Source organism: Gigantopelta aegis, chromosome 11 (genome assembly GCF_016097555.1).
Source record: "Gigantopelta aegis isolate Gae_Host chromosome 11, Gae_host_genome, whole genome shotgun sequence".
NCBI classification, from domain to species: domain Eukaryota; kingdom Metazoa; phylum Mollusca; class Gastropoda; order Neomphalida; family Peltospiridae; genus Gigantopelta; species Gigantopelta aegis.
In genome coordinates, this window is record NC_054709.1 from 22,655,255 (window position 1) to 22,669,879 (window position 14,625).

The 14,625-nt window shown below is 37.9% G+C and overlaps 1 protein-coding gene across 1 annotated transcript in view; it reads right to left on the reverse strand.

Annotated features, from left to right (window-relative positions):
* The window catches only part of LOC121385547 (guanine nucleotide-binding protein G(s) subunit alpha-like), a 53,804-nt gene that overhangs the window by 25,284 nt on the left and 13,895 nt on the right, over positions 1-14,625 (reverse strand). Inside the window, exons 4-7 of the mRNA XM_041516259.1 lie at positions 7,597-7,651; positions 6,857-6,964; positions 4,885-4,982; positions 2,297-2,351 (exon numbers count right to left, since the gene is read on the reverse strand). Of these exons, the coding sequence (XP_041372193.1) occupies positions 2,297-2,351; positions 4,885-4,982; positions 6,857-6,964; positions 7,597-7,651 (316 nt within the window). The remainder of the gene's footprint in view (positions 1-2,296; positions 2,352-4,884; positions 4,983-6,856; positions 6,965-7,596; positions 7,652-14,625) is intronic.

Consider the following 14,625-nt stretch of genomic DNA (forward strand, 5'->3'; position numbering starts at 1 on the left):
ATACCAGTCGTGGTGCACTGCCTAGAACGAGTAATACCCCAATGAGCCCGCCGACGGGGATCGATCCTAGACCGACCGCACATCAGGCGACAACTTCACCACTGGTCCACGTCCAGCCCCCGAGTTAAACCAATAACGATGTTTGAGGTCATTGATTCTTTAAGCAAATGCAATTTATGTAACCCAGCAATCGGTCACCTAAGTAAAAAGCAAGTGAACTGACCTCAGTCACCTAACATTTTGAAATGTTGTCTCCTGGGAATAGTTTCTTTAAACTCGCAGACCCTAAATTTAACTCTTGAAAATGAACACTAAATTTGGTTAATCTGCAAAACTGTAGGGTGTATACCACTAAATCAAATCTCATAGACGATAATAGTAACACATGTGGCTAAAACTCCAACATGCAGCGTACCAATCAACATATACACCACGGATATAAATACTACCACACTCAAACTTGTTTATAGGTACCCATACATGGTTCAAGCACAAGGCTACTTGACACAGTGGTACTAGATGAAATAAAATTGCATACATGTTTTGCCCAGATGAAACTAAAGATTTTTTACAACCAATATCGTCACATTTATTACCAATCACAGAACTTGTGGTATTAACTGCTCTATCAAAAGTTGAGTGCATCTCGAACTGTGACCCAGCTGGACGTTATTTGGTATAGAACTACCTGCAACACTTTTGGGTAAAGTTATAATATATTGAAACAAGGATCTGTGACGTTGAAAACGGGAAATACTCTTAGACTAGAGCTCGTCTCAATATCTTTACTTATCAGAGGCACGTGCCTTTTTGAAAATATGAAAAATGTATTTCATGGTATTAGAAAAATCAACATGACTAGAAACACTTCAGATATATGGAAATGGATAATCTAAACAATAAAATATAAGTAATGTTTGATTTCAATTATTAAAATGGCTCTAATAGTGAACAATACGTCCTAGTGTTTGTTTAAGATCTATGGTCTGTTACTTTAACACGTACGACCCGTGCGAATGTGGTACACGACCACTCCATTCTTCAGACGCCACTTTGTGAACTGAGGAGGACTACCACTTTGTGAACTGAGGAGGACTACCACTTTGTGAACTGAGGACTGCCACTTTGTGAACTGATGAGGACTGCTACTTTGTGAACTGAGGAGGACTGCCACTTTCTGAACTGCACCCAGCGCTGAATGTTGCTTTTCTTTAAAGTCATAGACCCTATTTTATAAACACTACGACGTATATTATTATTATTATTATTATCATTATTATTATTATTTTTTTTTTTAAATTTGACAACTGAAATTTGACATTACTTATAGTCTATCCCATCCTTCTACAAAAAAAAAAGAAAAAAAAAAAGAGTAAATAATTTCAGTTTGGTTTGACGTAAGAAGAAAAGTAAAAGTGTTTCGGAAATAACAAAAATATACTTCTTTTTTTGCAATTAGGAAAACAATTGGCCCCGAAATAATTAACTACTAGTAAATTTCATAGCATGAAAAAAGCATTCGCTGTGGAACGGACTATAGATTTTATTGTTTTAATTATCCGTTTCCGTACATTCGCTGTGGAACGGACTATAGATTTTATTGTTTTAATTATCCGTTTCCGTACATTCGAAGTGGTTATAGTCATCCTAGTACATTGAAATGCATTTTTGATATTTGGTACGGTTTTGTAGATTAACCAAACTTAGTGTACCTATTTAGAGCTTGAAACTAGTCAGCTGCGACTTTAACGGCAAGGGGTGAGACGTAGCCCAGTGGTAAAGCACTCGCTTGATACGCGGTCGGTCAGGGATCGATCACCGTGGATGGGCCCATTGGGCTATTTTTTGTTTCAGCCAGTGGTATGTGTTATTTTGTCTGTGAGATGGTGCATATGAACGATCTCTTGCTACTAATTGAAACATGTAGCGGGTTTCCTCTCTAAGACTATATGTCAAAATTACGAAATGTTTGACATCGAATAGTCGATGATTAATAAATCAATGTGCTCTAGTGGTGTCGTTAAACAAAAACAAACAGCAAAATGTTAACGACACTACCGATACACATTTGTTAATTAACCATCGGCTATTACTAGCACTGGATGTGAAATAGTCTGACACATTTCCCACACAGACAGAACAGCACATACCACGACGTTTTATAGACCAGTCCTATGGGACTTGGATACAGTAGGTCATCCTAGGAGTTCACTCATTCGACCCAATCATCGTATGCGAGCCAGATACCTACCCACCCATCCCCAACCTCCCCGCAGCGAGAGTAATGTGAACCTACCTGGTCGGATGGAATGTAATCAGGCTGTCGAATATCAGCTATCTTGTCAAGGAAACTGCAAACAAAATGTGATTTATTTTATATTTTAACATTAGGGTGCTGATAATAAATACATAAAAATATCTATCTATCTATCTATCTATCTATCTATCTATTTATTTATATATATATATATATATATATATATATATATATATATATATATATATATATATATATATATATATATATATATATACTTAACTCCAAAAGAAACGCGAAAATTTTAAAATATTAAAAAACCCACATTTGAATAAACTATGTACAAATCGATTAAGTTGACCAATAGCCATCTTGTCAGCGTATCCAATTCCACATAACGCATGAAAAAAAACGAGTACAGTGTGACGTCACGCACGTGCTGAAATTGACGACCAAAATCGATCTGGAATGCAAAACGGGTGGATCATGAAAGATGCGAATTGCACGTGAAACACTACCAGGCCTGGGTATAAAAGAAACGCCAGACAGCAATGTTCAACTCATTTTACGAGTAGCGATACAACGATGCCACGACTTAACGCTGATTCCAGACATAGAGCTTTGGGGAATTTGGAGGCCGGAATGGATGCCAGGCAGGTTGCACGTGCTTTCGGTGTCCATGTCTCGACAATCTACCGTCTCATAGACCGATTTCTACAGAACAACAACGTCGTCGACCGTCCACGTAGCGGCCGTCCCAGAGTGACGTCACAGCGCCAGGACCGTTACATCGTCCGAACTCACATGCGTGATCGGTTCGTACCAGCCACCACAACAGTCCGGCAGACAGTGGGAACCCACAACCGCCCCGTTTCCTACACCACGGTACGACGTCGTCTGATCGCCATCCATCTGAACTGTCGTCGACCGTACATTGGACAACGTCTCACACAGCGACACCGCCTTGCACGACACAACTGGGCTGTTCTGCATCGACAGTGGCGGAACCGACAGTGGCAGAACATCGTCTTCTCCGACGAAAGCCGCTACTGCTTAGATAGGGCCGACGGTCGTATGAGGGTGTGGAGGCGAGGTGAGCGCTTCACAGATGCGTGTGTTATGGAGAGGGACCGTTGGGGAGGGCCTTCCGTCATGCTGTGGGGTGCCATATCCTGGGGACGTCGTGTACAACCTGTCATCTTCGACAACAACGGCCGAGGACGCGGCAGGGGCGTCACAGCACAGCGCTACATAGTGCTCACGCCTGTGGTGGTGCCTTTTTTCGCGGGTCACCGTCAGATGGTTTAGGCCACACACGGCACGGGCCACCCAGGCATTCCTGGCACAGCACAACATCGTCACAATGGACTGGCCAGCTTTAAGCCCGGATCTGAACCCCATCGAGCACTTGTGGGACGAGGTTCAGCGCATGATGAACCAAGAGCTCCGCCAGGACGTCGTGACACCTACAACAACGTGCCCAGGGCCTTCATCAGGAACCTCTTCCTCTCCATGGGTAGGAGGTGTGCGGCGGTCATGGCCAGCAATGGCGGACACACCCGCTATTAGTGGACATGTTTGAGTGGCATGTGACGCCATTGAAGAAGCGCCATGGCCTTGACATTTCAAATGACAATGCGACCTCGATTTTTAACATGCCAATAACATGAAATCTCATCTTTACGAATTGTTTAAGTTTTTCATAGAAACGATTATTTTAAGAACTTTGGGACGTATTTCAATGAGTGCACTCAAAACCTCCAATCTACGTATTCGCGTTTCTTTTGGAGTTAAGTATATATATATATATATATATATGAGAGAGAGAGAGAGAGAGAGAGAGAGAGAGATATAATATATATATATATATATACTAGAAAGCATTCTATATAAGCTGATATTCGTGAGATCTGTTGAAACTACATATCTTACTAGAAAGCACAGTATTTATGCTGATATTCCTGAGACCATTTGAAACGACGTAGCTCAGTAGAAACACAGCCTATAAGCTGATATTCGTGAGACTAGTTGAAATAATATAACTTACTAAAAAGCACTTTATATAAGCTTATATTCGTGAGATCTGTTGAAAATATATCATTCACTAGAAACCACAGAATATAAGTTGATATTCGTGAGATCTGTTGAAATAATATAATTCACTAGAAAGCACAGTCTATAGGTTGATATTCGTGAGATGTGTTGAATATATATAACTCACTAGAATGCATAGTCTATAAGCTGATATTCGTGAGATGTGTTGAATATATACAACTCACTAGAATGCACAGTCTATAAGCTGATATTCGTGAGATGTGTGGAATATATACAACTCACTAGAATGCACAGTCTATAAGCTGATATTCGTGAGATATGTTGAATATATATCACTCACTAGAATGCACAGTCTAGAAGCTGATATTCGTGAGATGTGTGGAATATATATCACTCACTAGAATGCACAGTCTATAAGCTGATATTCGTGAGATGTGTTGAATATATACAACTCACTAGAATGCACAGTCTATAAGCTGATATTCGTGAGATGTGTTGAATATATATCACTCACTAGAATGCACAGTCTATAAGCTGATATTCGTGAGATGTGTTGAATATATATAACTCACTAGAATGCACAGTCTATAAGCTGATATTCGTGAGATCTGTTGAAGCTCTCTTGGACTCCTCCATCAGGCCACAACCTCTCGGCGTGTTTTAGGAACTCCTAAATTAAACAACGTAAACACATAGGAAAGCTTTTATCTAACAAACGAATGATACATTAGTTGGGACGTAGCCCAATGGTGAACCGTTCCCCAGATGCGTGGTCGGTGTGGGATCGATCCCTGTCAGTGGGCCAATTGGGCTACTTCTCGTACCAACCAGTGCACCACGACTGGTATATCAAAGGCCGTGGTATGTGCTATCCTGTCTGAGGGATGGTACATATATAATATCCATTGCTACTAGTGGAAACATGTAGCGGGTTTCCTCTCTAAGACTATACAACAAAACTAAGTGTTTAACATTCATTCATTTAATAAATCAATGTGCTCTTGTGGTGACCTTAAACAAAACACCCTTTAACTTTTAACTTTATTTTGACGAGTTGTAAGTAAATTATATTTACCAAACACGAGTGGGATATTCTCAAAAACTAGTTTGAAAGAAACTGAAACGTCTTCTTATTGTTTGTTTATTTGTTTTACCTAAAAGGTATTCGCTCGCACAATTAACTTGTACGTCATAGTTGTCAAAGTGTTAATTTCCGTGGACAGTTTGGGTTTAACATGTAGGTAATCACCATGGAGAAACCAAGCAGGACTGTTTAAATCAGTAGCCATCATAAAATGTTGTGTACCGCCGTGTGACGGGCTAGAAAATAGCGCCACAAACATGTAGACAGCAATTTAAAGATCCATATTTAAAGACATACAGGGCCGTAGCTAGGCTTTTTTTGTTGGGGGGGGGGGGGGGGGGAACTGAGTAGTTAATAGTCTAAAACTCCTTAAACGGTTAAGAAGAGAATTTGCTTTAAGTTTCTATAATTTTTTCCAGATTTTTTTTCTGGGGAGGCAACTGCCCCCTTGCCCCCCTCCCTCCCCCCGCTAACTACGGCCCTGACAGTTTGACAAACGCATGTTGATGGCAATACTGGTTTGATGTTTGATATACAATGATTAATACATCAATGAGCTCTAGTTGCGTTGTTAAATAGTACAAACTTTTAAACAGCATAAACGTTTTCCGCTCTGTATTTAAGATATTTTGTATAAAACAGTGCCTAGTTCCCCGGTTTTTAGTGTTAAAATAAAATATAATACATTTTTATGGCACCTACATTGATAACTGTAGCAAAAGAACACCTATCAATAGCGTGCGGCGGTAAAAAATATTACTGTTCCAAATGAATAATAATACAGTGACACCCTCTAAACCGGACCCCCCCTTAAACCGGAATTCCCTCAAAACAGAGTCCTTTTTTAAATATCAGTATAGATTAGAACTTCTCTAAACCGGTTACCTCTTAATACAGGACATTTTACTTGGTCCCATGGGTGCCAGGTTTGGAGGAGTTTCACTGTAGAAACTGTAACTTTAAAACTGAATAAAACATTTGAAATTATTAAGGACCCGAATAGCTGCCCGAATTTTGCACTTCTGAGGTGACCCTGACTATAATTGAAATACAGCACGGTTTTATTTCTCAACTTTGACTTGACACCCATGTCTTTGACTTTGGGAACTTTAGCGTCGTTTTACAAAACAAATGGGAATTTTCAGTTTCAATTCAAAAGCATCTCATTAAGCTAAGATAGAATTCAAAATAGTAATACTATACATGTACTTGTATTTATTAAAGTTAATATATATCGATTTTGCATTATGAGAAGGGTTGTTTGCCAAGTGTTACGTATCATTTTAAAAATATATCTTTATATAATTATTAAAAATGGAAATTATTTACATTCAGATTGGGGATATTTTACTCCACAATTGGGAATAAAAAACAACATAGCCTTTGGGGAATGGTGCTATTATGGGAGTCTAGAAACGTAGGTGATAAAAGCCGGTACGGGTGAAGTGAAAGTCACTTACATCATCAATGGTTTCGTTTTCTGCCGCCTGTATTATGTAATCGACACTTCCTTTCAAATTTGGGTTCTGCAGAGAAAGTCCAAGATACTGCATGGCCACTACAACAGCCTAGTGCGAATAGTTTAAAGAGAAATTAGTAGAATTTAAACAAACGCCAAAATACTGCATATAGTACACAATAATAGTACAAAATTAGAACGCTGTTTTAAAATACGAAATTAAACAAAAACGTATTTGTAAACGCACACGATGCTTCAAAAATAATAAAATGAATTGCTTTTATTTCAATGAATAAGAAACAGAAATAGCTAGAATTCCTTGAATTAAAATAAAATTAAAAAGGATATAATATATTCATAAACAAAACGAAAGGAAAGAAAGAATAAAAGTTGCTCCACTAAATGACCACGTTAGTGAGTGGAAGACTAAAAGGAACGGGGGTGGGGGTGGTAGGTGATGGATGAGTCAGTGTTTTAATAACCACCACACATAGAGAAAGTAACGTCTTATTATCATTGAAGATTTAGTAATGATGTTCATTGTTCATTATAAGTATATAACACCGCTAGTAGTAGTTGTTATACAAGGAGAGAAAATAATAGTATAATTCACGAGAACAACAATATAATAAACATTTAATTACAACAATAATCATAATAATAATAATTATTATTATAATTATTATTATTATTATTATTATCATTATCAGGATAATTCAACAGTACAACAATTATACTCACAAGAATTGAGTCTTTGATATTTCGCTTAATATCTTCTTTCTTGGCAATTCTTTCACTAAAATATATATTAATAACCTTTAGCACGTGATTACTTCTACTGGCCGATGAGGGGCGCATGACTCCCCACTGACACCCACTACACGTATTTAAAGGCGGATTAGAATTATTAAACAAGTAACCAGTATATTAAAGGGTAATTCTAATTTTATGCATATAACACTAAATTTAATTGGCTAATCAAATCCAGTTACAGCACCATCAACGACGTGCTGGAAATTATGGGGATTCCCCAAGAAACTATTTACGTAGAAGTTTCTGAAGCAAATTAATTGCGTCTTTCTTAAAATGTTATAACCTAAACGGTGTTTATAAATGTTTGTTTGACGTCACGTGTGTGATGCTGACAGCAACGCCAATCAATCAGTCAATCACTTTGACTGTGACAACTGTGCTCACAATATGAAATGGCCACAATATGAAATGGTATAAAAAGTATAGAATAACTAAATGTATTACCTCATGTTTGGATTTTAATGATAACACCTTGAAAAGCTTGGTAATAGTATTTTGTATTTAAAGACATAGTTTTTATATCTTTTTTAAGATGGGCATCTAAGCAAAACGTCATACTCATTCTTTATAGTATTAATATTTTACACTGGACACATGCATTGTTGTCTTGACCGGCCTCGGTGGCGTCGTGGCAGGCCATCGGTCTACAGGCTGGTAGGTACTGGGTTCGGATCCCAGTCGAGGCATGGGATTTTTAATCCAGATACTGACTCAAAACCCTGAGTGAGTGCTCCGCAAGGCTCAATGGGTAGGTGTAAACCACTTGCACCGACCAGTGATCCATAACTGGTTCAACAAAGGCCATGGTTTGTGCTATCCTGCCTGTGGGAAGCGCAAATAAAAGATCCCTTGTTGCTAATCGGAAGAGTAGCCCATGTAGTGGCGACAGCGGGTTTCCTCTCAAAATCTGTGTGGTCCTTAACCATATGTCTGACGCCATATAACCGTAAATAAAATGTGTTGAGTGCGTCGTTAAATAAAACACTTCTTTCTTTGTTGTCTTGAATATTTTCAAATACAAATTTTTAAAATTATGTTGTTTTTTTCGTGTTTTTTTTCAATATAAATATTAATATTTAACACATCACATCTAAAATTAAGCAATGAAATACAAAACCTCAATATATATATATACTGAACAAAAAAAGAAACTTCCGATTTGTACATATAGTATTTGTTGTGTTAAAGAATTTATTGTGTAATGAAATTATATGGGTAGTATTAGCCTTGAGCTGTATTATCAGGATTCATGAATTTTATCGATTATTTTTGCACTGTTAATCGTCGACAACGTGCAATTCAATTTGCACGTGCATGCATGGTTCGACATGTCCCGTGTAGTATTCGGTCAATTTGTTTTACTTGTCTTACTGACAATGTTGTCAAGTGAACGAAAACGCTTCAAATGTTTTTTTTTTAAATTAAAGTTTTTTACATTGTAGCATTTTTAGTATGCCAAGAATACCCAATAATTTACGCGAACGGGCGATTGGCATGCTTGATGCTGGCATGTCGACAGAAGACATTGCAAGGCATGTTGGGAGTTTTGGTCGAGCAATACGAAATCTTCGCGTAAGATTTCGAACGACAGGAAGCACCAACGACTTGCCACATCGTGGACGTCCGCGTGTTACAACGCGTGGTCAAGACCGCTATATCATGAACACGCATTTGCGCAATCGATTCCAAACTGCCACTGCTACTGCTGCTAACAAACCTGGGCTTCATAATAACCGAATCAATGGGCAAACTGTTCGTAATCGTCTGCAGGAGAACGGTTTACATGGACGACGTCCTTACGTCGGATGCGTTTTAACGCAACGTCATCGTCTAAATCGTCTTAATTGGGCACGTGTACACACCCGTTGGATACGGCGACGCTGGAATATCGTTCTTTTTTCGGATGAATCCAGATTTTATTTACAACGTGGTGATGGCAGGGTGCGCGTCTACCGTAGGAGAAATGAACACTGTGCTGACTGTTGTGTTCTTGAACGAGATCGTTTCGGGGGTGGGGGTTCTGTCATTGTCTGGGCAGCCATTGCCCATGGTTATCGTTCACCACTAGTCGTCACTGATGGCAATTTAAATGCTCAACGTTACCGCGATGACATTCTCGCTCATCACGTCATTCCTCTGTTCCATAACCACGCCAACATCTCGATTTTTCAGCATGTTAATGCCACCTCTCATACAGCTAGAGACACTGTAAATTTTCTTAAGACTAATAACATTGATTTCATGGATGACTGGCCCGCTAAAAGTCCTGATCTCAATCCCATCGAGCATGTCTGGGATAGTCTGGACAGACGATTGAGGTGTCGTCCCAACCCACCCGCTAACGTCAACGAACTTCGTCAAGCGCTCATTCAGGAATGGAACAATATTCCACAGGCAGAAATCAACACTTTAGTCAATTCTATGCGCCTGCGATGCACTGCAGTGGTCAATTCAAGGGGTGGTCATAACCGTTATTAAATGGGTTTTTTTTTTAAACTCCTACCAAAATTTCTCCCAGTTTCTGTTAACCTATGGCCATGATTTTTGCACCAAACAATGCATCGTGGAACACTCTTTAAACGCATATATAACAATTATTCCCCCGGTTTGTTTTCATCAAGTTATGTTCAAGCAAAGTTAGCGGAAGTTTCTTATTTTGTTCAGTATATATATAAAATCTTGTTTGTAATAGCAGTAGATTGATAGACATAAGAATGCAGATGACATCGCTAACGTATTTTGAAAGTACTGAAAGTAATTTTTAAAAAGTTAAAGTTTGTTTTGTTTGACGACACCACTAGAGCACACTGATTAATGAATAATCGGCTATTGGATGTCAAACATTTCGTAATTCTGACTCGTAGTCATCAGAGGAAACCCACTACAGTTGTTTCCATTAGCAGCAATGGATCTTTTATATGTACTTTCTCGCAAACAGGAAAGTACATACCACGGCCTTTGACCAGTTGTAGTGCACTAGTTGGAACGAGAAAACCCCAGTGAGTTGAATGGATTCATCGAGGTGGTTCGATCCTGCGATACGAACACCCCAGGCGAGCGCTCAACCGACTGAGCTAAATCCCGCCCCTGGAATTCATTTTAAGTGTTAAAGATCAGCACATATAATACACCATAGAGATCAATACATATAATACACCATAGAGATCAGTACATATAATACACCATAGAGATCAGCACATATAATACACCATAGAGATCAGCACATATAATACACCATAGAGATCAGTACATATAATACACCATGGAGATCAGTACATATAATACACCATAGAGATCAGCACATATAATACACCATAGAGATCAGTACATATAATACACCATGGAGATCAGTACATATAATACATCATGGAGATCAGTACATATAATACACCATAGAGATTTCGTTATGCACGATTTTTAACCAATCCAACAGAATTCTTTGTTTACATACAACAGAAACCGGTATTCGTCCTATTTCTGCAAAAACACCAGCATTTGATGGTCTAACTTTTGTATTTAAAATAGTCTTGCAGTACTTAAGTTCAATTTTCCCACCAAGTCTGTAATAATATTTATGCTAACTACGTCGGAACCATACAGAAATATAGGTAAGAATCTAGGCGATTTTATATTTTAAGAAAACCCCATACAACTCTGTGCTAATATTCATTGGAACGGACAAAGAGAAACTATACAAAAAAAAAAAAAAAAAAAAAAAAAAAAAATAATAATAAAAAATATAATAGAGAGATAGTATTTTTCGTGGCCTGTTCCGCTAACACTACATGCTGTCTTAAAATTACCAGTGTAACTATTAACTAAATGTACTACCTAAATAATTAAAAGTATCAACAACGTATATTTAAAGCTAAAGATATGGAGTGATTTTCTTCTAAAAGTATCAACCACATATTTTGGCTAGACTGGTGTTAACTTCTATTTCCCATTTATTACTATTAAGAACTCAATTTGTCAAAGCAATGTCTGTAATTCCTTTTTGGAATTTGAAAAAACAAACAAACAAACAAACAAAAAAACAATATCATCAGCATACGTCAACATACAAATAGAAATCTCATATAATATGTTAAATGCATTAAAATGTTCAGAAAGTTCGTCCTGCACATATAATGATAGTTATCTCCTAATTAAAACCTCGGACGGCAATAGCAATAAACAAGTAACCAGTCTTGGAAAAGGGGCGGGTCTCACTTGCCAATACCGGCGAGTCTGCACTGTCCATGAGGTGAGTGGTTGGGCTGTAATACACCGATTTCTCTCTCACAACATCGAAACATCACTAACCATTAACATGAAGATAGCCGAGATTGCTACAGATGATACGTTTGCCCAGGGTAACGTGCTTGAATCTTATTTGGCATGGACATCAACTGCAATTTACAAGTGCTGATAGTGTCTAGCTTTGGTGAACGTGACAAGCAAGCTGGCTGCTCACATGGGCGGATGCAGTATTTCCTATGGAGAGGTGCCACTAGCATGCACTATATATGTAGATGATAACCTGTCACATACAATACGTCTCCAGCCCACCGGGATATTACATCCACTCACTCGAAAAACACACCATATGATAAATCGAGTTTCTTACACACCCGTTGGTGAGAACAGCATGCGTTATTTTTAATAACACATAGTTGTTTACACATGTATGTGTGTGTTAACAATTTCAAGACACGACTGGCTGCTCCTAGGTGATGACCAGGTCACCAGTGCCATACATCCAATGAAAAAGCAGCACGGTCGAAATCGATTACACTGTGACGTATAGTTAACCTGACAATCATTTGTCTGTGACGCGTAAGTTAGCTACAAGCGTAAGGGCTGTAAATAACTTTTAGTCGAAAAAGATGTTAAAATATGCTTCAAACATAGGGATTTTTTTGGGATATGTAAGAAATAGAATAATACATTTGTGTCCGACAGATATCATTTATCTCACAACTCGTTGTTTAAAAACGTATCAAACTCGCTTTCGCTCGTTAGATCAATTTTAAAGGGACATTCCTGACTTTTCTGCAATTTTTAAGATGTTATCGACTAACAGAGTCTTTTTAACGACTTTAATTACATATCAAATATATTTTTCTGCATAAAATATTAGTGGCTGTATATTAAACGTGTTTCTGATCGTTCTAATATTTGTGCTTCGTTAAATTTCATTTTATTTCCTAAAATATACTTTTTTAGTACGTACGAAATTATTTGAAGACACAATCCAGTTTGGGCTTCTTACAAATAATAAGACGACCAGAAACACATTGAATATACAGACACTGATATTCTAAACAAGAAAATATATTTAATATCTAAGTTTAATCGTAGAAAGATTTTATTAGTCGGAAACATCTTACAATGCAGCAAAGTCAGAAATCTAACGGCCACTCATATATTATTATCTGTATTATACATTCGTTAAAAGCATAGGAGCGGAGGCTGACAGCAACATGTCCTAAATTGGCGTCTGATTAAGTCACGTGGTTAGCCTCGTGAAACTACTAGCACTCCTACTTTTGGAATGTACACTGTAGAATAGGATACGAGATACCACACATCAACATCTCACCCAGAACTACCGCGCTACTAAGGCTGGGTATTAGCAAATATATGGATTTTTCCTATCACGATTCGCATCATGATATATTATTTACATCACCGTCAACCGATTATAAGGAAGGCTAAAAATACGATATGCAATTGTCAATCAAACTGATACCCATGAATGCGAATACTACCCGTCGGTGGGCCCATTGGGCTATTTCTCCTTCCAGCCAGTGCACCACGACTGGTATATCAAAGCCCGTGGTATGTGCTATCCTGTCTGTGGGATGGTGCATATAAAAGATCCCTTGCTGCTAATCGAAAAGAGTAGCCCACGACGTGGCGACAGCGGGTTTCTCTCAATATCTGTGTGGTCCTTAACCATATGTCCGACGTCATATAACCGTAAATAAAAATGTGTTGAGAGCGTCGTTAAATAAAAGATTTCCTTTCCTGTAGCGATGTTGACTCGTTCATCTTTCCACCATCCAGCGAAGTAGATGTCTCTTATTTCAGTGCACTTATTGTTGTGCTTATATTCATTTAAGGTTCAGTCACGCTGTCCTGGATACACACTTGAGCTATCTGGGCTGTCTGTCCACGGCAGGGGGGTTAGTTGTTAATTATTAGTGGTTAGTGAGAGAGTAGTAGTAGTAATGGCATTAGTAGTAGTAGTAGTAGTAGTAGTAGTAGTAGTAGTAGTAGAAAAAGTAATAGTAGAAGTAGTAGTAGTAGCAGAAGTAGTGGTATTTGTAGTAGTAGTAGTAGTAGTAGTAGTAGTAATAGTAGTAGTAGTAGTAGTAGTAGTAGTAATAGTAGTAGTAGTTAGTAGTAGTAGTAATAGTAGTAGTAATAGTAGTAGTAGTAGAAGTAGTGGTATATGTAGTAGTAGTAGTAGTAGTAATAGTAGTAGTAGTAGTTAGCAGTAGTAATAGTAGTAGTAGTTAGTAGTAGTAGTAATAGTAGTATTAATAGTAGTAGTAGTAGAAGTAGTGGTATATGTAGTAGTAGTAGTAGTAGTAATAGTAGTAGTAGTAGTATTAATAGTAGTAGTAGTTAGTAGTAGTAGTAATAGTAGTAGTAATAGTAGTAGTAGTAATAGTAGTAGTAATAGTAGTAGTAGTAGAAGTCGTGGTATATGTAGTGGTAGTAGTAGTAGTAATAGTAGTAGTAGTTAGTAGTTGTAGTAGTAGTGGTAGTGCTAGTGGTAGTAGTAGTTAGTAGTAGTAGTAGTAGTTAGTAGTAGTAGTAGTAGTAGTAGTGGTAGTAGTAGTGGTAGTAGTGGTAGTTAATAGTGGTAGTAGTGGTAGTACTGGTAGTTAATAGTAGTAGTAGTTAGTAGTAGTAGTAATAGTAGTAGTAGTGGTAGTGGTAGTAGTGGCAGTAGTGGTAGTAGTA